Source organism: Boleophthalmus pectinirostris, unplaced genomic scaffold, assembly GCF_026225935.1.
Source record: "Boleophthalmus pectinirostris isolate CB_2022bp ecotype Guang Dong unplaced genomic scaffold, ASM2622593v1 HiC_scaffold_17, whole genome shotgun sequence".
Classification (NCBI taxonomy): domain Eukaryota; kingdom Metazoa; phylum Chordata; class Actinopteri; order Gobiiformes; family Gobiidae; genus Boleophthalmus; species Boleophthalmus pectinirostris.
In genome coordinates this window covers 5,750,083-5,771,798 of record NW_026571115.1, presented here as the reverse complement: position 1 = coordinate 5,771,798, position 21,716 = coordinate 5,750,083, and the positions used below count along the sequence as shown (strand labels likewise).

Below are 21,716 nucleotides of genomic sequence, written 5' to 3'. Positions count from 1 at the left end.
CTACAGTAGAACATTCAGGTAGGAAAACTCCCCCAACACAATAAGGTGACATTTAATGGGTTTATCAGACCTAATCTGAAAAAAAGACAATACCTGATGGACTACCGCCATTTTTATATAAATTGCGATAAAATCAGTCTTCTGGATCAGATCCCGATCAGTCTTTGGAATATGAAAGAGGATCCCATTGTCCATCCCTGAGTCAAATTCCATGGGGTTTGGTCAATAATTAACAGAGATATTGAGAAACAAAAATTTTGGCCACATTTACCACAATGTTAACTAAAATTTCAAAGTGATCCAGAATCCAGGATTTCTTCCAGATCACCCCCAAAATGAAATCAATTCTTCCTTTTCACATTTTCAACAAATCCTGAAAATTTCATCAAAATCAGTCCATAACTTTTTGAGTTATGTTGCTAACAGACAAACAAACAAACAGACAAACAGACAAACGCCGGCAAAAACATAACCCACAAGGATACCCACACACTCTCTCTCTCTCTCTCTCTCTCTCTCTCTCTCTCTCTCTCTGTGTTGGCACACTGTCCTCAGTCAGGGTTGCGCACTTTGCCAAACTCAACTACATTTTCCTGCTTATTTGCCTGGAGCACGTGAACACGCTGACGTCACCGGTGCCAGCGTGGAAAGGCACGTCGCTTTAACAAACCCGGAAGTGTCTAGTTCATCCGGCTCCCGCAACATATCCACAACATATCCACCATTACCGAGCCGAACCCGACGCCTCTACTGGAGATCAGCCCCGGGGCCAGGCTGCGCGGACCATCCCGGAGCCTGTGTGTGAGCTAGAGGTAAGTCCCGGTGCTTTGTCGGTCTTGCCACGGGGTCATATGTGTGCGCATCACCGGCAGGAGCGGCGGTGGGCGGGCGGGCTGCTGAGCTCCGGGGTTACACGGGGTAATGGAGTCAAACCTTGCCCCGACAGGACGCACGGAGCACCGGGGGATGTTTAACTCCTCCGCGGGCTCGATGCACGCGTCTGAGCCGGGTCATGTGGTCCGCGTCAGGTGCGTGATGCTCCGGTGTGGGGACCAGGAAGAGACTGGACCATTACTCATAAATAACAGACCATCGACTCGGAGACGTGAGTGCAGAGAGCAGGATGTGTTCAGATTGACGGGAGCAGCACTCACATGTCAAAACTCATTTACTTTAACCATGCACTAGTATAATCAGGATACTGCAGGTGTAATGGTGCTTCCTGAAGTTAGGTTGGTTCATTCATGTTTGAGCAATCCTGCATTACGAGTAGGGACGCTGCAACGGTTAATTGGAATTACTCGTCGACTATTTGGATGATTGTAGTCTCCATTACTGTGTTTCAAATGCCTTCACATTCTATTAATACTTTGCAGCTGATGTCACCAGCATTATCTGTGGGTGTGATGCTAATTAAAACACTACTCTGTTACAAACTCTAATTAGAGTTTTATTTTAACATAATCTGACCAGAAAGAGTTGGTTCTGGAACTACAAACAGGTGATCTGATTTGTGCTGTTTTAACAAGTCCCTCTCACAAAACATCACAGTCAAAATCCATCTAGCATTACAGAACACTTTTTCAGTTGGTCACTCTTATCTTTTAGTTGAAAATCTAACTCCTAAACAGGACCATGGACAATCACAGGCTCCTGAAAATGTGCACTTTAACTCATGGTGATATTTGTGCTAATAGTGAGTAATACTAATATTAATACTAATAGTAATAGTAGTGTTGTGATGATACAAACATTTCAAGCTCTGTTTTTCATGCCAAGATCTTGTGAAAGTGAACTCCATGTTGGTGTGTGAACTTCTGTACCCCTAGAGCACAATTAGTGACACCTTTACCTGCGACGCCTTCATCCTGAAAAACCAGTTGACCGTGTGCCTGTCCTGAACAGACAGACACACTGGAGGATATCTGTGTCTGTGCCTCACACTGGCTCTATTATTGGCACATTTTCATGAGCAAGTAAGCTCCGGTTTTGTTTGCTCAAGTTGTGGTCAAGCTTGTCTGTACCAGTCAGAAGGGGCATTATTTGGATATCAGCTGGTGACATATTAAAGGAACTGTGTGTTAACATGACCTATCTGTGTCCCCAGATATCATGTCAACATGTTCAAATCAAATACAGCTTTTACTGATTACTATTGTTATGTTGATTTATTCTTAATCACAAAACATTGCTGACCGCTTTGTGTTCAAATGTTGTTTGTGCTATAATTAGTTTTTTGGGTTGCCTCATTCAATGGCGCAATCCAGTCTGCTTAAACCTAAAATGTCTCTCTCTGATCTGAACGGTCATTACTTAAACCCCAGCACCTGCACCAGTCATGAGTCAGTGCTACTGCAGCCTCTGCAGCTCAGGGAGGGAATTCTGAAAGTTCGGAGCTTTCACACGAGGCCTGGTCTGTCCATGTACTCAGAATGAGACAAACTTGTGCATGTTCTCTATCCATAGGTTAAGGCTCCAGCAACACGGCTTCAGTTGTATATTATTGCCTGGAATGTTCAAAAAGGCATTAATCTGATGTAACAACACAGAGGACAAGCACTAGCAGCATTTCTACAATATTGTTGGGTGATACCAGAATAAGGTTGTGCCTTTCCACTTTACCCACTTTATACTGTCGCTGTGTCCTCAGGCAAGACACTTCAAGACACTTCACCCTCCTGTGTGTGATGGTTGTTTAGTGCTGTGCTTGAGTATCTTGTTGTAGTGCTTTTAAAATACAGTGTATCAGACTGAGCTGTCATGGATCTTATTGAAAACCATTTTACTGCGTTAGTTCGACTGCTCCTGTTTGCATAATACTCAAAGCTGAAACTGTAAAGTATGTTATATGACAGATATGTCCCCAAGGCCTCTGTTATCCCACTCTCTGATAATACACGTATCTGAGAAGAGAGATATTGTGCAAAACTGACTGTTCTAGCTTTTAACATATTATAATATCATAATGTTATAATGTGTTTAAAAACGTACCTGGACCTGGGTTTAGCTTGAATCAGTTAGCATTAGGGCTGTGCAATTAAAGGGCCTGTACATTATTTTATTCCCTATTTGAGCACAATGGGTCTTGCCCCAGTACAAATATATCGTATAAGCTCATGAAGTCAAATTCTAAGTGTTTTATTGCCCAAGAATCAAAAAGTGCGCTGTTAGCATGCTACTTGTTGTTAGCTGTAACATGATGGCAAAACTCTGGTCTTGTGAAGTTATAAACTCATCATGGTGAATCATGTGGATTCTCTGAAAGCATAAGTAAGGAATAACTTTGGACTTTGGTCCATAACTTTGGGTTTTACATTTATAGACAGTAAAATAGTTGCAGTCATTACAGTAAACCACATAGACTAGAGTTATTTTTAGCCTTTAGCATTAAAATGCTTCACTCCTCAGTGCACCAGCAGCTGCAGTCCTACCGCCCTCTTAAACCATATACCTTCAAAACAACTATCTAAAAAGGCTGGTCTTGTACTATTCAGAGGCTTTGACACTCTGGGAAACAGAAGCAGCACAGTGACTGAGTGATGAGCCTCACAGATAGAAGGTGGTTCAATTTCGGGCTTTGGGCCTTTCTATGTGGAATTTGCATGTTCTTCCTGTGCCTCAAGCTAAGGTAGTCCTGAACAAGACTGACTCAACACCTGGAGATCGGTCCCAAGTGCTGTACAGCAGAAGCTCACTGTTCAGATGGGTTCTCCCAGCAGCACTGGAGGATGGGTCAAATGCAGAGAGTGCATTTCTATCATGATGGATTCATAAAGTATACCTTAATCTTAACTTGACTCTTAACCTTATTTTGTGTATTTTTCTTGTTACTCTCCTTCAGTTGGCCTCTCACTGATTGTCACGGCCACAGCCAGAGGAGATGGTGGACAACACGCTGGCTCAGGTGGGACACAACCTGAGCCAGGCCATGAAGATCCTGGACTCCAGGTACAGCCAGGAGCTTCTGTTTGGATTGGGATTGTGACTGTGTCAGGTGCTCCAGGTTACCACAGCTACTGTCCCGGCCATTTGTACTGTAATGTAGTGACACAGGACAGGCTGTATTTGTAACTGTTGTTCAAAAGACATTTAAACTCTAAATTATTACCTCCGCCAAGGAGGTTATGTTTTTGCCGGCGTTTGTTTGTTTGTTTGTTTGTCTGTTAGCAACATAACTCAAAAAGTTATGGACCGATTTTGATGAAATTTTCAGGATTTGTTGGAAATGTGAAAAGGAAGAACTGATTTCACTTTGAAATCCTGGATTCTGGATCACTTTGAAATTTTAGTTAACATTGTGGTAAATGGGGCCAAAAATTTTGTTTCTCAATATCTCGGTTAATTATTGACCAAACCCCATGAAATTTGACTCAGGGATGGACAATGGGATCCTCTTTCATATTCCAAAGGCTGATCGGGATCTGATCCAGAAGACTGATTTTATCGCAATTTATATAAAAAATGGGGGTAGTCCTTGGCGGAGGTCTGCGCTCTCTGAGTGCTTTTCTAGTTAGTAGTATTTTAGTTTTCATTAATTAATTAAATTGTATTATTAATAAATAAATAAATAAAATAATAAATCATTGCATTTATACGCACCTTTTAAGATATCAAAAGAGCTTTACAGTTCAGTATTCATTCACTCAGCAGTCGGTAGTTGTAAATTGCTACTGTAGCCACAGCTGCCCTGGGACAGACCAACACTCATGCACACACCACTTTCATACTAAGCAATGTGGGTGAAGTGTCTTGCCTAAGGACACAATGAGAGTTTTTGCAACTGGCGCCTCCTGTGGCAGTTGGAATTCCCAGTGGTCTCCCATTCAAGTACTAACCAGGCCCAGCCCTGCTGAACTTCTGAGATCTGATGAGATCAGACTATGACAAGCCGCTATGGCCACAAGTTTCTGAGTCACACAGTCAATTTGAGTTCATAGGCAGGTCCTTCTCCATAACTGTCACAGAATGGAAAATACTGCAGCAGTGAATGACTATTGTGAAGTAACCATCCACTGTTCCACTCTTATTCAACTCATGGCCTCTCTGTGTTCGTGTGTGTTTGTGTGTGCAGGGAGATGGATGGTTTCACAGACAGGAGGCGCAGTCGCAGTCGCAGTATCCCAGGACCCCTACAGGGAGAGTAAGACACCCACATTTTAAGAATTTTATTTTCTTTGGGACACAAAAGAAATAACCCTGATGTGTGTGTGTACGTGTGTGTGCGTGCACAGTGGTCAGGACGTGACCTCCATCCTGCAGTTGGTTCATCACCTCATTCATGAAGAGGAGGAAGAGGAGAGCTCCCAGACACAGTGAGTCCAGACTAAGAGCTGTTCTGTAGATAGCCGCACTGTACTGTGTCAGCTAAACCTCTGTGTGTGTGTGTGTGTGTGTGTGTGTGGTCAGCAAAGGACAGCAGGTGGGCGAGCAGGCTCACATGGCTCTACTGGGGCATAGTCTGGCGGCGTACATCTCCGTCCTGCCACGGGACAGGCTGAGGAGCATAGCCACCCGTGTCCTGTCCGACAGCACTCTGTGGCTCTGCAGACTCTTCAGGTGAGGCACAGGCTAAACACTGATGATCGTCACTGCGGCTCAGCTAACACACACTTCCCCAATACTTTACCAACAAGTGAGTGTGTTCCCTGGTGGAGACAGACGTGCAAGAGCTGTCATATCAAAACAAATATGACGGCTTACAAGAACACATAAATAACTGCAAAACCAAAAGAACCAAATCTGACTGGACAGCCATGTTTGAGCTTGGGTTGATATGCAACAAAGGGAGTGAGGACCAAACTGAACTCAAGTACTGAAAATCAGATACCAAACAATGCTAAAACTAGCATCAAAACTAGATACTCATTTGAGCAAGTAAAACACCTTGTGCAGTTTGTTTCACTGTCCAAAGCTGAGAGGAGTAAACCCTGTCCTCACGGTGTTTCACGTATGATAATACATGTGTGTGTACTTCTATGAGGACTAAGCCCTGTCCCTGCTGTGTGTCAGGTATGAGAATGCGTGTGCGTACTTCCACGAGGATGACAGGGACGGCCTGGTGCGCGTGTGCCGGCTGGTGCTCCACGCTCGCTATGAGGAGTACCCTTCTGAGGGCTATGGGGCGCTCACCTCCAAACAGCCCGTCATCTACCTGAGCGCCTCCTGCAGGCCGGGCCTGGGACAGCACCTCTGCAGCCAGGTACACAAGCTCCATTTCACCCTGCACACAGTTATTATGAAGATGGTGTTGAAATGAAGCCCTAAAGCACACACGTTTCTGTTTGTGTTTACTGTGTGTGTTCAGCTGGGCCTGCCTCTGTCCAGCCTCTGCACTGTCCCCTGTAACACCATGTTTGGCTCCCAGCACCAGATGGTAGGTCCACACTTGTACACGTCGAAACTACTAAACAGGCTCACACAGATGTATATCTGTAGCACGACTGAAACAGAGATGGTAACCCTGTAGGTTAGCAGTTAGTGACTTCACAAGGATCTGATCCATCAAGGCTACTAAACTACAGGGTTAGGGTCTTTTTAGGAGTAAGTATCGACCTATTTCTTAGTCAAATTACTAACTAGGCACTATTACACACATGCGCTTTAGCTTTATTAGTTCTGATCTCATTTCCTAACCAGTGACTTTAGCTTTTGTGTGTGTGTTTGAGGATGTGGCGCTGCTGGACAAACTGGTGCGAGAGGATGTGGACACAGGGAAACTGCCTCTGTTGCTCATCGCCAACGCAGGTGCACAACCCACGACACACACGCACACACACAAGTGTTGTGTCTCTGCTGTAGACTGTATATATAAATGGACAGAGCTAAACCACTAGCTGCTGCATTCCAAATAGGAAGTGACCATGGGCACGTCTGCAGCTCCATCAACTCTGGCTACAACTTTGTATTTAAAAAAAAAACGCTGGAAAAACACCTATAAGTGTTGCTGTCAACTAGGGCTGGGCATCATTAAGACATTGGCAATACGATACATACCTGGATACATATCTCAATACAGTGAACTTTTGGGTTCAAACCGATTCGATATGGTTCAGTAAAAAATAATGGCTGAATGATGTCTGTGATACTAAAGGTCTTGGTTAAACCACTTCTTGTGCAAAGTTCAAATGAAACACATTTTACTCATCAAAACAGTGAAAATGTCAAATGTGTCAAATGAGTTTCCTTCCTCTAAACAAACAACAAAACTGTAGCTGTAACAAAATAATTGCATAAAATATACCAAAAAGTACCCTTGGTGGTATATCGATACTGGATCATTTCGATATTTTTGCACACCCCTAGCATTAACCATATGATCCTGGTGTTTTTATTTCTCTATTTTGTCCATAAATCAATTCCAATTCCTAATCTGGAACTTCGCTCCAAATTCACTTCTATAACTGCCGTCCTCAGTGAACTTCATTTGACTGGAGCTGAACGCTGTGGATCATGTCACTATCCCTTAGTTCACTTCTTTATACAATATAATATAAGAATACTTTGAAAATGTCTTTAGTTATAGAATGTCGTCCCGTTTGTTATGAATTAATTTATGTATAATTAGAGAGGAAAAATCACACACACACACACACACACACACACACACACACACACACACACACACATGCACACACTGCAAAAGCTGTGTTTTCTATTTAGCTATTTATCTCACTAATACTGTGGAGTTCTAAGCCAAAATTACATGATGTAGTACCAGCATGTTTTCCTTTTAATTCCAAAAAGTAACTGTAAAGTAACCACTAAATGAAAAAGTAACTGCACTGGAATACAGTTACTTAGAATTAGTATTCAGAATCCTGATTTTTATGCAAATATTCAGTTACTTCCCGCTGCAACAACTTAAACAAAACAGGAATTATTACCACTGTTATAGAGAATGTTCATTGTCCCTGTTCTGTGTGGACATGCATCAAGTGGGGCTAAAATAGAACCAGGAACTGCAAATTTCTAATAATACAGGAATCCAGACATCCGGCCTGTGTGTGCTTTGAATAAACCCCATTAGGTGTAATGGAGGCAGTGTTTATTAATAGAGTTAATCATTAATCATTAATCATTAATACTCAATACTCAATACTGAACAACACAAAACGATTGTTCATAAATCTGTAAAGTTGGTCAAATATTTGCCTAGTAACTGTCTGTTCTTTCAGCTCCCTGTGGTATTGTGTACTGTGCCCTGCCTTATTTAGCTCAGTGCTATAAACTCTTCCTCTTCACTCTGAGCTAACCTGAGGCTCACATGTGTCTGAACAGGGACCCCAGCCGCCGGCCACACAGACAAACTGTCCCGTCTCAAGGAGCTGTGTGAGCAGCACAACATGTGGCTCCATGTGGAGGGGTGAGTACAGCTGGTGTCTGTGTGGCATTTCTGCTGTCGTCTCCTACATGTGTAAGTGTAAGAGTGCTCTGTCCTCCTCAGGGTGAACCTTGCCATGCTCGCCCTGGGAAACCTCAGCTCTCCGGTCATGGTAGGCCTGCTCACTGCTCACAGATCAGGATCATGTATGTGATATGTTTATGTTTAGTGTCCCTCTCTCATGTGTCCCTCCCCCGGCGTGTCTCCCCCGGCGTGTCTCCCCCGGCGTGTCTCCCCCGGCCTGTCTCCTCCGGCCTGTCTCCTCCGGCCTGTCTCCTCCGGCCTGTCTCCTCCGGCCTGTCTCCTCCGGCCTGTCTCCTCCGGCCTGTCTCCTCCGGCTTGTCTCCTCCGGCTTGTCTCCTCCGGCTTGTCTCCTCGGGTGTGTCTCTTCCGGTGTGTTTCATCCGGCGTGTCTTTTCGGGTGTGTTCCCAGGCGGCCGCTCGCAGTGACAGCCTGACTCTGACCCCTGGACTGTGGCTGGGGCTGCCGGCCGTGTGTGCTGTCACTCTGTACAGACACGAGGACCCTGCACTGGTATGACACGTCAATCAGTCAATGAATATCATTTGATTAATAATAAATATCATCATATCATTTGAGGAACACTTCAAGCATGGTAAAATACAATGACAGAAAACTTAAAGAAAAGTCTGAGTGCAGCTCAACAGGTAGTGTCGGCAGATCCAGTGAGGAAAGCTCTGAGGACAAAAGAGTCCCTCCTCAGATCTCTAAAATAACCTAATTTAGTGATTGCATTTACATTAATGGAATGTTAACATGCCCAAAATAAATCTTCACCAAAATCACCTGGTTACAAGTGTCAGATTCTAAGTGGATTTTTGGAAGTGCTGTTGTACACAACCTGTAAAAGTTTGGGCACTCACTGCACTGTGGTGTTTTCAGTCCCTGTCCGCGGGCCTCATGTCCAGTGGGCCCCTGGAGAAACTGAGGGCCCTTCCCCTGTGGCTGTCCCTGCAGTACCTGGGACACAGCGGCATCGTGCAGAGGATCCAACATGCTACGACTCTGGTAACTGTTCTGTCCTCCAGTCTGACCTCCAGATTGACACAAATGTCTTCCCTGGTGGTTTTTATTAGTGACAACATCCATTCTGTGCTTTGTTTGCTAATATAAAAAAACAGCAATCTATTTGGCAATGGAATCTTTAACTGTCTTTTGTCTCCTCAGAGTCAGCAGCTCTTGGAGAAACTCAAACCTCTGTCATCCATCCAAACTTCAGTGAGTCACTAATGTTTTATTACTACTTTTTACAATTAAAAAAGTGAATATAATTTTAGGCTTTACAAGGCTTTTTTCCATAATCTAGATTACTTTGCTGATCTAGCCATGTGACGTTCATGCGTTACAGTTCAGGGTTTTTACAGTTACATAGAGAGTGGAAGTGAAGCATTCTGGTTTGTTCAGAAGGACAGTATCAGTCTAACATGCACAAATCAAACCAAAAAATGAACAGAAGTTTTGAAATGGTCCTCATGACCTGTACGAGCTGCCTAAACAAGTGCCTTAAACCCGCAGGACGTGTTGGAGGCACAGGTGTCTCTAGAGGAAGCCTTGAGCATGGTAAAGCCACCTCAGATCTAGACTTGTGCCGCTGTAGTTTAGACTAGTTCACTGGCGTCTGCTCTCTTGGACGCAGTGACCAAACGGTGAGGGGGCAACACAAGGGTGCGTGGGTGTGGACAGGTCAGTCCTCCAGCCCCCCTGTCCTGCTCCTGCTCGTGGGTCTGTGTGTGTGTGGAGTGTGGGGATGAGAGTGAGCGCGGGCTGCTTGTTTCCAGGCTGCAGTGTCCCCGAGGCCTCCCCTCTCCGGGGCATCTGTGAGGGATGTTCTGGGCTCTGTGCTGCTGTCTATTGTAGGTGGGATTTAGTCTCTTTACCCCTCGCACTGCGCGCCCTCACTCACTGCCATCAGCGCCAGGCCCACCAGAGGTGCTCCGCTCCCATCCCATGGCTCCTGAAGATTTACATGGAATAACCACATGGCTCATGAATAATAAGACCTAGGAGATAAAGTAGAAGTAAACTGAACCAGTTTACATGCCAAAATGAGGGTCCTGAATATCCAGAGCTCCTGAATAATTACAAAATAATCCTGAACAATCACAGAGGTCTTGAATAATCAGAGCTCTTGAACAGTACACTGATGGAACTGGTGTAAATGTGTCCTGGAGCCCTTTTGACATGTTTTATTAGTCTCTTTAGTTGATAGATTTTAGTCTAGTTTTGAGTGTGGCACTAAACAGTTTATTTCTACAACATATTATTTACATTTGAATCTGAATTCTGTTTATAATGTGAATAATCTTCTGGCTCCTGAAGAATCCCCCTGAAAACCCACATGGCGTTTGCTCACTGGTGTATCACTGGTCCATCGGAGGTGCAGGAGGCCAGTGGTTTTAATGTTCCCTCTTGTGTTGGTGACAGCTGAGGCAGTATGCTCTGAGTGTACCTTTAATTTGCTGCCAGAAGGATTCAAATCTGTGTTAATGGAAGGTTTAATTACAGTTCTATGATTCCTAGAGGACAACCTGAGAGAAAGGAAGGACTCTCTGAATGCGCACAACTAACTGATTTAAAGGGCTCGTATCATGCAATTTTGAATAGAATGTAGTTCCCTCATCACAAACAGACCTGGAGTTGTGTTGTGTTTCTTTCACACATATGCAACACACAAATCCTGCATGTTTAGCCTGTGCTCTTCTCTCAAACAGAAAACGCTCCATTCCACCTCGTGTTGGTAATACAGGAAGTGCTCCACTGTGTTTTTAAATTCCATACACCTTCATTTGGATAATTTCAGCTCTTGAACTGCCAAACTCTACTGAACTAAAGGTAAAAGGAGCTGTTAACTTGAAAACTACAGCTTCATGACATCACAAGGTGGAACAGAGCATTTTGAGCTTTGGTGATGTTGACAGACTAGTAATAAAAGATTACTCAAACATGTGTGAATGAAACAAAATACAACTCCAGGCATGTTTTTGAGGAGGTAACAGCATTCTAACACGTCTTAAAGCTCACAAGAGTCAATTTTGTGCAATATTGAACCTTTAATCCCAAATGCTGTCTCACTGACCAGTAGTGTGTACTATACCGTATGTTTACTTTTATAAAAATTAAACATTTGTACGTTAACATTATGAGTTCTGACACAGTTTCATGAGCCTGCTGCGGTGACCTCATTCAGCTTTAGCTCGATTCATTGCACTGTGACCAAATACAGCTTAATGCACCTCCTCCACCACACGTACAAGCTCTCAGCACGTGCTCAGGACTCCATGCCTCTCCTGTTTATGGCGCCGCTCATAACACATGTGAGATCCACAGAGCTTCTTCCCATGAACCCAAACTGAACATGGTACATGATACTAACATACTAATAGTGCATGCAGGCCAGTGGAGCAGGCCCCAGATCTCCTCCCCACAGTCGAACATATGAGTGATTATAGAGCTTAGAAGACATGCAACCCAATTTGTGTGTATGCGTGTGTGTTTGTGTGTGTTTGTGTGCGTGTGCGTGTGTGTGTTTCTTTCAGGTGGAGGATGAGCTCACTTCTCCTGTGGTCCTCTTCAAGTTCAGCCCAGACAGGTGCACTGGTAAGCCCTGACTGACTCCACAGAACAGGCCTTATCACACACACAGACGCTCCATGTGTGCTTTGGTGTAGTTTGTTTCTGTAGCTTTACTCCCAAATGTGCAGTCATTCAAATTTAATTATTACTTAATTATGCTTTATTATAACATTGTATGACACAAAAAATGTGGTAGCTCCTTCATTGTAATTGTCCATCACTTAAAGGAACTGCATGTAGCTTGCACTGTTGAAGGTCTTTTTTTTTTTGTTACAATTGAAGCTGCACAGCCAGAGCCTTCACCTGCAGACAAAGAGACATCCAAGTTTGCCTCATTCTCAGTATATGGACAGGCCTAATGTGAAAGCTCAGAATCTCCAAAATTCCCTCCCTGAGCTGCAGAGGCTGCACTAGCACTGACTCATAACTGGGGTTTAGATAGTGACCATTCAGATCAAAGAGAGGCCTTTTGGGTTCAAACCAACTGGATTTCACCCAAATGAGAGACTCATGTGAGGCTCATTCTGCTTTCTGATTGTTTAATCATCTTTTACCAAAACTTGCCCAAAATGTCCAATGTTTTTATAAATAAGTATAAATCAACATTACAATTCTTATTCATATTTGGAATTTGAAATCAAACACACAGTTCCCTTTAAAAGTGAATCACTTTTTTATTCATATGAAATGTTTGATTTGTCTGAGTCCCACAGGAGATAAGCTCCATCACTGTTGGGACTGTGGACTTAATTACAGTTTTATTACTAAATACTTGAGTATCAAGTATTTTCCTTAGTCCAGAAGTTTGAAATGACTCTGATTGTATGATCCTGAATGATCACTGAAATGTCCACGCTCCAGAGTCCAACGGGGGATCTGTGGAGAGCTACTGTACCCCAGAGAAGGAGGTGCTGGATACCTTCAACAGATGGGTGAGCTCAGCCTGCATGTCTATCATGAATGACCGAGTCCCGCGAGTGTTGTGTGTGAGTGGGTCCAATGGGTGCTGTTGGCGTGGGGGTCTGACCGCTGTGTGTGCTTCCCCCCTAGCTGGGACAGGAGCTCGCTCGCCTGGTCCCATCCTGTGGGGTGGACGTGGTAGAGCTCGAGGACGAAGGAGCCTGTGTCCGCTTCAGCCCCCTCCTCACAGCGGCAGGTACCTGCACACGCAACTGCACACGCAACTGCACACGCAACTGCACACGCAACTGCACACGCAACTGCACACGCTACTGCACACGCAACTGCACACGTAACTCCGCACGCAACTGCGCACGCAACTGCACACGCTACTGCACACGCATGTACAACACGTGTACTACGAGCAGAGGTGGGTAGAGGAGCAAATTATTTTACTCAAGAGTAATGTTACTTCTCAAGTAGAAGTACAAAGTTATCTTGGACCACTTAAAGGAAAGACGCAAAACTAATATTTGAAGGAGCAGTGCAAGAACCACAAATCATTTCATATTGTCAACATAAAGATTTGTCACTTGCAGACTCACTCACAGTGAGAAGAGAAACCACAACTTTTACTCAAATAAGAGTACTGTTACTGTACAGTAGGACTAAAAGTGTGTTGTTACAAAAGTACAGTTCTTTAAAAAGTTACTCAAGTAAATGTATCTGAGTACTACCCACCTCTGAAATTTTAAACGTGATCTATTTGAGCACTGGATGGCAAACTCAACAAAACAAAACAGGGGTAAACATTTTTTGAAACCTGAGTAATAATAGAAAATCATCTTCATCTCAGGCCAGTCTATAAGAACAGGAAACAAGACTTCATCACTAGGACATTGAGCAGAGATGTCCCCCAGGGCTGTGTACTAAGTCCACTGTTATTCACACTGCACAGACTACTGCCTGAATCCCTCCCCAGTTGTAACAGTGTGTTGTGTTCCTGTGGCTTCAGTGCTGGGGACGCAGGCGGAGGATGTGCAGGAACTAGTGGACAGACTGGCAGAGCTGCTCCCTCTGCTGAGCTCCACGGTGGCCCTCAGACAGGACTTCAGAGAGCAGGCCCTCAGGCACCGGCCCCTGCTTACATACCTGGAGGAGAGGGGCTGGGCCGGGCTGGGGGCTGTCAGGTAACAAAGTGGTTCCCAACCTGTTTTATCTTGAAGTACACCCTAAGCAATGTTTCTGACTCTGAGTACCCCTGAGTCTTACACTCTGAGTACCCCCTGTTAACAGTACCCCCGTTTATAGTCATTATAAATCCGTCTACTAGTACAAGTTATATAACTGTAACAAATATAATAACATTTATGGCAAAATGATCCTGCAGAAAGATTCTTAAGGATAAAAGATGCACTACAAACTATTTCACATTTAAATGCCCCATTTATGGTATCATGATGAGGTCACAGTGCCGGATGGGGGCCAAGAGTCTGTTTTTCTTATCAGTTACATTGTACTTTTATCATGGCCATACCAGCTGGTCAAAGCCTGATCCCGTCAGAGCTCAGAAGCTAAACAAGGCTGGGCCTGGTTAGTGCTTGGATGGGAGACACTGGGGAATTCAGGAGCCACAGGCACCAGTCATAAAAACTGTTGTCGTGTCCTTAGGCAAGACACTTCACCCACATTGCTTAATATGAAAGTAGAGTGTTTGTGTGTGATGGTGGTGGTCAGAGAGGCTGAATGCGCAGATTGGCAGCCTCGCTTTCGTCAGTCTGCCCCAGGGCAGCTGCGGCTACAGTAATAGTTTACCATCACCGGGTCTGGAGTGAATGAATAATGCTCTGTAAAGCGTCTATGAGTGTCCTGTATAAAACTGATGCATTATTATTATATTTATCATGGAATATTGAGAAGGTAAAGTCCCAAATATGGACCCTGATCATCTCTATGACCATGCTATATTACAACCAAAATCTGCAATTGAACAATATTCATTTACCTGCCCCCCCATCTGGTATCTGACCATAATTTTGGCCTATAGAATGTTATGTCATCTGAAAGCCAGCAATATGACCTTCCAATACCATCTTTCTTTTGTGAAATCAAGTAATCCCTGTTTAGTGCTCTAGTACCTCCAGGGGTCCTCATGCCCTTCGCTTGGAAATGCTGAGGTAAGAGACATGCACTTGGCTGCATCTGCCCGTCTTTCAGGAACTCCAAATAGTGATGACAGAATTGTTCTGGTTCAAAAAACTAGATTTCTCCAGTGTTCATCCCACAGCACATAGAGTTCTCTGGCTTTATTTAAGGCTGATATAAGTATATAAGTACAATAACATTTCCATGGAGACAAGCAGGCTGCAGACCCTCCACAAGAAAAAGTTCCATAGTGCCCTGTTACCAGAATATGACATTAAACGTTTGAAAGCATAACGTGCGATTGTAAACATGTGCAGGTATGAGCCTCAGAGCGAGGGGCTGGATGAGGAGCGCAGGAGGCAGCAGGGGGCGCACATCAACCGTGAGCTGCTCAAGAGACTACAGGAGCTGGACCCAGACATCAGCTTCTGCTCAGGTCAGTCACCCTCTGAGATAATACTGTCCTCTTGTCCTGCACAGTGCACCTGTCCTTACACTGTTCTCCTGTCCTCACACTGTTCTCCTGTCCTCACACTGTTCTCCTGTCCCCTGTCCTCGCACTGTTCTCCTGTCCTCGCACTGTTCTCCTGTCCTCGCACTGTTCTCCTGTCCTCGCACTGTTCTCCTGTCCTCACACTGTTCTCCTGTCCTCACACTGTTCTACTGTCCTCACACTGTCAGTCACCCGCTGGGAGACCTCTGTCTTCTGTCCCCACACTGTTCCCCTGTCCTCACACTGTCAGTCACCCGCTGGGAGACCTCTGTCTTCTGTCCCCACACTGTTCCCCTGTCCTCACACTGTCAGTCACCCGCTGGGAGACCTCTGTCCTCTGTCCCCACACTGTCAGTCACCCGTCAGGATGCCTCTGTCGTCCTGTCCACACTTTGTCCTCACACGTTGTCTTACTGTCCTATGTGCAGGTCCTGAGGACACAGATAATGTCTGTGTGTATGTGGGCATGGTCTCTGATGACGTGGATGTTGTGCCACTGTTGGACACCATCGCTGCCATGGGGAGGGACATTGATGACAGTGGACGGGTATGTATATCTGCCCTCATGTGTCCTCCTGCACCATGCTCTAGTCTCTATCCCTTTTGTGTGAGTGTCCAGCTCTTGTGTCCAGCTTCTGGAGAACATGAGTGAGGTGGTGAGGAGAGGCATCCTGGAGGCTGAGCAGCAGCTACAGAAGGCCAGTGAGGAGAAGCTCCTGGAGGAGGTGAGGCCAAATCTAAGTCATTTCTTTCTTTTATAATGAAATATTTCTAAATATTCATGTTTTTAATGCCGTTTGTCCACAGGGGGCGTTGCGACAGCTTCCCATCGTGGGCTCTGTGCTGAACTGGTTCTCCCCATTGCAGAGCTCCATAAAAGGCAGCAGCTTCAACCTGGCAGCAGGTAGGCTTGCAGGCTCCAGAGAGGTAAAGGACTGACCTGTGGGCCTGACCCTGACATGAGCTTCTGTTCTAGGCTCGCTGGACTCTAGTGAGACCACCTACTCCACCAAAGCACAGAGCGGTCGCACCCCCACCCAGGACACGCCCACCTCCTCTGCCAAGAGACTGCCTGGTATGTGACAAAGTAATGTGTAACATAGATGTAGCACTGTAGTGCAGTACTGCCTCATTACACTCAGACACTCCTTGTTAACTAAAGCCCCAGTGTGTATTAGTTGGTCATGTACATTTGTGATGTGGTACAGGTCAGAAGATGTTCAGGCGCTCAGGTGGAGGCGCAGACTCCTTCAGTGAGACTAGCTCCATGGGACAGCCTGAGGAGCAGAGCCAGGGCAGTTCCACCCCTGTGAGGATCCCATCTGCCCTCAGTGACCACCCCCTCCAGGATCAAAGCTCCTCTGGACAGGACGAAGGCTCCTCTGTCCAGGGGGAGAGCTCTGTCCAAGGGGACAGCTCTGTCCAGGGGGAGGCCGCGTTGACTTCCACAGACCAGCAGATGGAACAGAGAGCCAGATAGGAGCATGTGGGTGTATCCTGAAGTGTACCAGCAGAACCAAAGTTCAGGAGAGCTCCTGCCTGCCAGTCCCACTGCTAGAGGGGGCTTTACATCAGCTGTGTGAGGGAGGGGAGGGAAGTGTGGTGAGACCAGGCAGCTCCAGTCTCCAGAAGCAGCCAAGTTACAAAAGATAGACTCCTTTATACTCCCAGTTATAAGCAGGTCAAATGTTATGCTTTCTATATTTGGAATACTGTATACTATAAACACAACTAAATGTAACACAGATATGCAGCATGCCCCAGCTTTAGAGTTAACACTCCCTTAGACATCATCTGGCTCAGGTTGGCACAGTTCAATGGAACAAACATGTTTCCATGATTTTAGGACCACAAACCCAAGCTTGTATTAGTACAGGCTGGTCCAGTCTATGCCACACCAGTATAAATGAGCCTTAAGACATCTTCAGGAGTTTGGCCTTTAGCATATTCAAGTGAGATATCATCAGCTTGTTTGTGTCAAAACATTCTGAGCTGCTTCCTGGTGGATTCAAAACAGTCCCAAAGCTTTTTTATATTAATATTAGAGCAACTGTCCTTTTTAAAGTTCTCAAAAAGAGTAGTGTAAACTTAGTTTCTGTTCTTGATTTTTTCTATTTTAAAAACATGAAAAACTTGAACTTGTTCATTTTAAACAGTTTACAGTGGTCCAAAGTTATTCCTCTTACCTTAACCATTCTGAGCATCCTAATTATTCTTTGCAATGTTTTTTGCAATAGTAAAGCTAATTTTAGATGCAGACAATACAGTACACAGCAGACGTACTTTGACCTCGAGAGCTGCTTATACAATATATCTGTATTCAGACACATTTCGCTTAAATAAATTCAGTAGAGGACTTTTTTTTTTCTATACACCCTCTGCTTCTGTCCCACCCACCACACTCCTCTTCCCCACTGCCCATACAGCAGCAGGTTAGTGGAGTTTTAACAGAAACGTTTGCACTACTTTCTTTGTCCAAGTTAACACACACGCTTTTCTAAACCTGTTTTTATTGACTGGTGGCTACAGCTAAACTTCTGTAGCCCTCTGTGACTGTTTTCACAATGAGTCCATTTACATGCGCTCGAGTGTCCAGGTTATGACTTCTGTACTCTTCTGAATATGATATGTATGTGGACTCAGAAAAAACAGGATACTCATCATATCCCTGTATACATGAGGAATCCTGGAGTATCCTGGACATTTACAGTGGCAACTATGGCAACCATGGCACAGATATGACAAGGAGCTAAACATGTTGATAAATGTGCCAACTTATGTTTTTTTTTTTTTTTAGTATGTTTTAGCAAGTTCCATTTAAGTTAAAAAGGAACAGACAGCAGGCAGCCACAGATGTTAGCCATAGTGTTAAAAGGAGATTGTATTAAAGTAACTGTTTGGACTACTACCGTATTTTCCGGGCTATAGGGTGTGCTCTTAAGCCTCCAACCCCATCAAAAAACAACTGCGCACCCCACAATCCAGAGCGTCCCTATACATGAATCCACTCTGGTGTCCCAGCACGACTTCAGTAAACTACAAAGACGCACCACCCCCAGAACACACAAACACACATGGACAGTCAGACAGTGACCGCACAGCGAAAAACACCCACAGCCACACTCATCACTCCACGCCGCCGAGGAACGGACCGAAAAAACGAGTGCAATGTGCCACTTCTAGCCACCACTGAACAACTGAGTCACTGCGAACACGCTGACAATCCAGTGGTCCCAGACAGCACCCTCCCTACACGCCACAACTGCAACAAAGTCCAGAGTCACCGTGAACACCACAAACAAACAAAACCACTCACCCATCACACTGTTGTGTTTCCTTTAAAGTCCGGTGCGGTTTATTTGTGAAAAAAGTTCAAAAATAGACCATTTAATGCCAGTGCGCCTTAAAATCCAGAGCGTCTAATAGCCCGGAAAATACGGTAATTTTACACAGTTCATTATATTGAAGCTTTTTTTTAAATTACATTTCTTTCCCATTGGCCATTTTTTTTTTAGATTTGAAATTTTACTTCCTGATTGGAAAATGTGACATCACACTAGGTCATTTCATAACTGTTACCGAGAACCCATGCTGTAAAATAGTACCATGTGTCAGATGTTTGAGTCGTTTTGGGAAAGTAACTGCTCCTACTGTATGTTACTTTAGTTTGCACATGCTCAGTACAGCACCAGTGTTGAGAACTCAGGATACTGTGTCTACATGCCACAGTATCCTGAATACTCACCACCGGGATACTGGCTCATCCAGGAGACGTCGTCAGGATACTCCAAAAACCTGATCATAACCAGGATACTCGTGTGGCTCATTGATAAAATCAGTTATAGGGAAAATGCAAACTAACCAATCAAAAAAAAAAAAAAAAAGTTATGTTCATTTATTTCTTCAAGTTATAAATTTTGCTAAGATTCTGTGTTTCCTGCCTTCTCTTCAGCGTGATGATGGTCTGTTGACATTTGAACCATGTGGGGCATTGTGACACTGGTTTCTATTGATTCAAGCACGGAGCTCATGAATGCTTCGCAAACACACTATGCAGTAATAATCTACATCTACATTACATTACACCAGTACATTCAGATAAAGACAGGATTGCGGAGTCATGCCATTTGTCTAGCTTATTACAGCTAAATGTTATATTGCACATTACTATTTTAAGTGTGAATATTAAACCTGTCCACTTGAATACAATTTGTAATGGATCTGGACACTCCACTGAATTGGCAAATATTAGCTAGGAATTAGTAAGGAATTTTTGCAACAGGGTCAAATATGGTAGAATTATTTAAAGGTGCATTGCTTAACTTTTTTGGAGGATGGTACGCTTGTCTTCATGGTGATGACATTGCTTTGCCTAGAATATGTTTATGTATATCTATAGTAAATTGGTAAATGGTCACACTTTTCCACCTTCAAGGCACTCTTTACAACAAAGAACCATTCACACACACATTCACACACCAATGTACGCAGACACTGTGTGGCAAGGTGGGTTAAGTGTCTTGCCCAAGGACACAACGACAGCATTCATCTGTGGGAGCTGGAATCACACCAGCCAACCTGTGGGTCAGTGGACCTGTGATGTTTATGTTGAGAGCTGGATTCGAACCACCAACCTTTAGATCAGTGGGCAAATGCTCTACCAACTGAGCTACTGCCACCCCCATGTATGTAAGCTCAGAGATGCCTTAATAATAATAATAATTTAAAAAAAAGGTGTTACTAAGAGCAGGATCACCTCTCTACAGATCTGACCTGCAACTTGGCCTAGTTAGACACGTTTTATGCCATACATTTAAACAATTCAGGGAAAGCAATAACACTTCCATGGAGGCAGGTGGAGTATCTTACTCCAGAAAATTTACAGAGCACAGCTTTAACAGTTATATATGCGTAAGGGCATTTCTTGGTCTCTGCCCCCGTTGGCCCAATCTTAAACCTTAAGATTTTAACTTAAGACATTTGACATAAATTGATTTTATGTCAAAGTACTCATTACCAGAGGTGGGTATAGTAACCAAAAATTGTACTGGAGTAAGAGTATTGTTACTTCAGTGAAAATATTACTCAAGTAAGAGTTTAGGTATACAGCAAGAAAGTTACTCTTAAAAGCATGATGTTTTTTTAATAGGTTACTTAAGTAAATGGTTAGTGAGTCCTACCCACCTCTGCTCAATCCTGCTTTCACTAATCACAGTTTAATTATGGAGTTGTGACAGACAAGCTAAAAGAAATGTTAATGAGTGTATAATATTGAAAATACTGCATAAATTATATCCAAATATTATTATTTTTTGTTATATAGGGCCTTAAATTATAAAACTACTCGCAACCTTTCCTCTGCTGCAATGCGTTGTCGGTGCCATTTCTGTCCATAAACGAGTAATATTTTGATTTAAGAATATATGTAATTGTGCAATAAATGACACTAAGCTTCTCCTAGAACTGGTCTGGCTAAAGTCTTTGGGCCTTTGTGAGTGTTACGTTGCCAGGTGCCTATATGAAGTAATAAAATGTACACATAAAATTGTAACTAGTCTAAAACACTGTAAAAAACGTTCATCTGGTCTAATTTGGTTGTTTACATTTAATTTTATGTTTTATGTTCTATGGTGTGAAAGAAATGTATTATTTTAATTAAAAGCCAAATCGTTATTTTAACTATTTAAAGGTTTAGAAAGATGTGTTATTGAATAATATCCTTACTTTTATAAATGTATGATTGTATTTAAATGATTCTGTTTTCCAATACAAGAAAATGCCTAACAAAGGTGTGTAGTTCTGGTGATTTTGCTTCTTTATTTATAATGGGGTTTTATTGACTTGAACTATATAACTATGAATAGCCCCCAAAAAACCTAGCCTTAAAATTTAAAAACTAAATTGTAAAAACATGCACAATTAAACGCCTTCGCTTCACCCATAGAGCTCAATTTAAATTTAAAATCATGGAAAGCTACAGTTTAGAAATAAAGTTTCAGATAGCTGGAAGTAAAAAGCATAGTTCCACAGTGAAAACAGATGACTTCTCTGAACAAAACGTGAGTCAAAAGTGCGGTTCCGGAAAAGGTCAGGACGTGTTGACATGGCCCAGGGCCGCTGGGAGCTGTAGTTTTAGCACTGTTCCGACGCTACGCTCGGTAAAAGCTAGGCTTATGAAAGAACTCCACTTCCCAGCGGCCCCC

The 21,716-nt window shown here is 43.8% G+C and overlaps 1 protein-coding gene across 1 annotated transcript; it reads left to right on the top strand.

The window, feature by feature from the left end:
* Positions 1–617: 617 nt before the first annotated feature.
* pdxdc1 (pyridoxal-dependent decarboxylase domain containing 1) lies at positions 618–20,976 on the top strand. The gene is made up of 23 exons (XM_020918432.2): positions 618–812; positions 3,842–3,948; positions 5,072–5,140; positions 5,232–5,312; positions 5,407–5,556; positions 6,010–6,199; positions 6,305–6,373; positions 6,666–6,744; positions 8,278–8,362; positions 8,444–8,492; positions 8,814–8,915; positions 9,285–9,410; positions 9,570–9,620; positions 11,939–11,999; positions 12,837–12,907; positions 13,026–13,131; positions 13,891–14,065; positions 15,338–15,456; positions 15,942–16,060; positions 16,146–16,238; positions 16,321–16,417; positions 16,490–16,588; positions 16,722–20,976. The coding sequence occupies exons 2-23, from the start codon at positions 3,881–3,883 to the stop codon at positions 16,991–16,993; spliced, it is 2,331 nt and encodes a 776-aa protein (XP_020774091.2). The 5' UTR covers positions 618–812; positions 3,842–3,880; the 3' UTR covers positions 16,994–20,976.
* Positions 20,977–21,716: the final 740 nt, after the last annotated feature.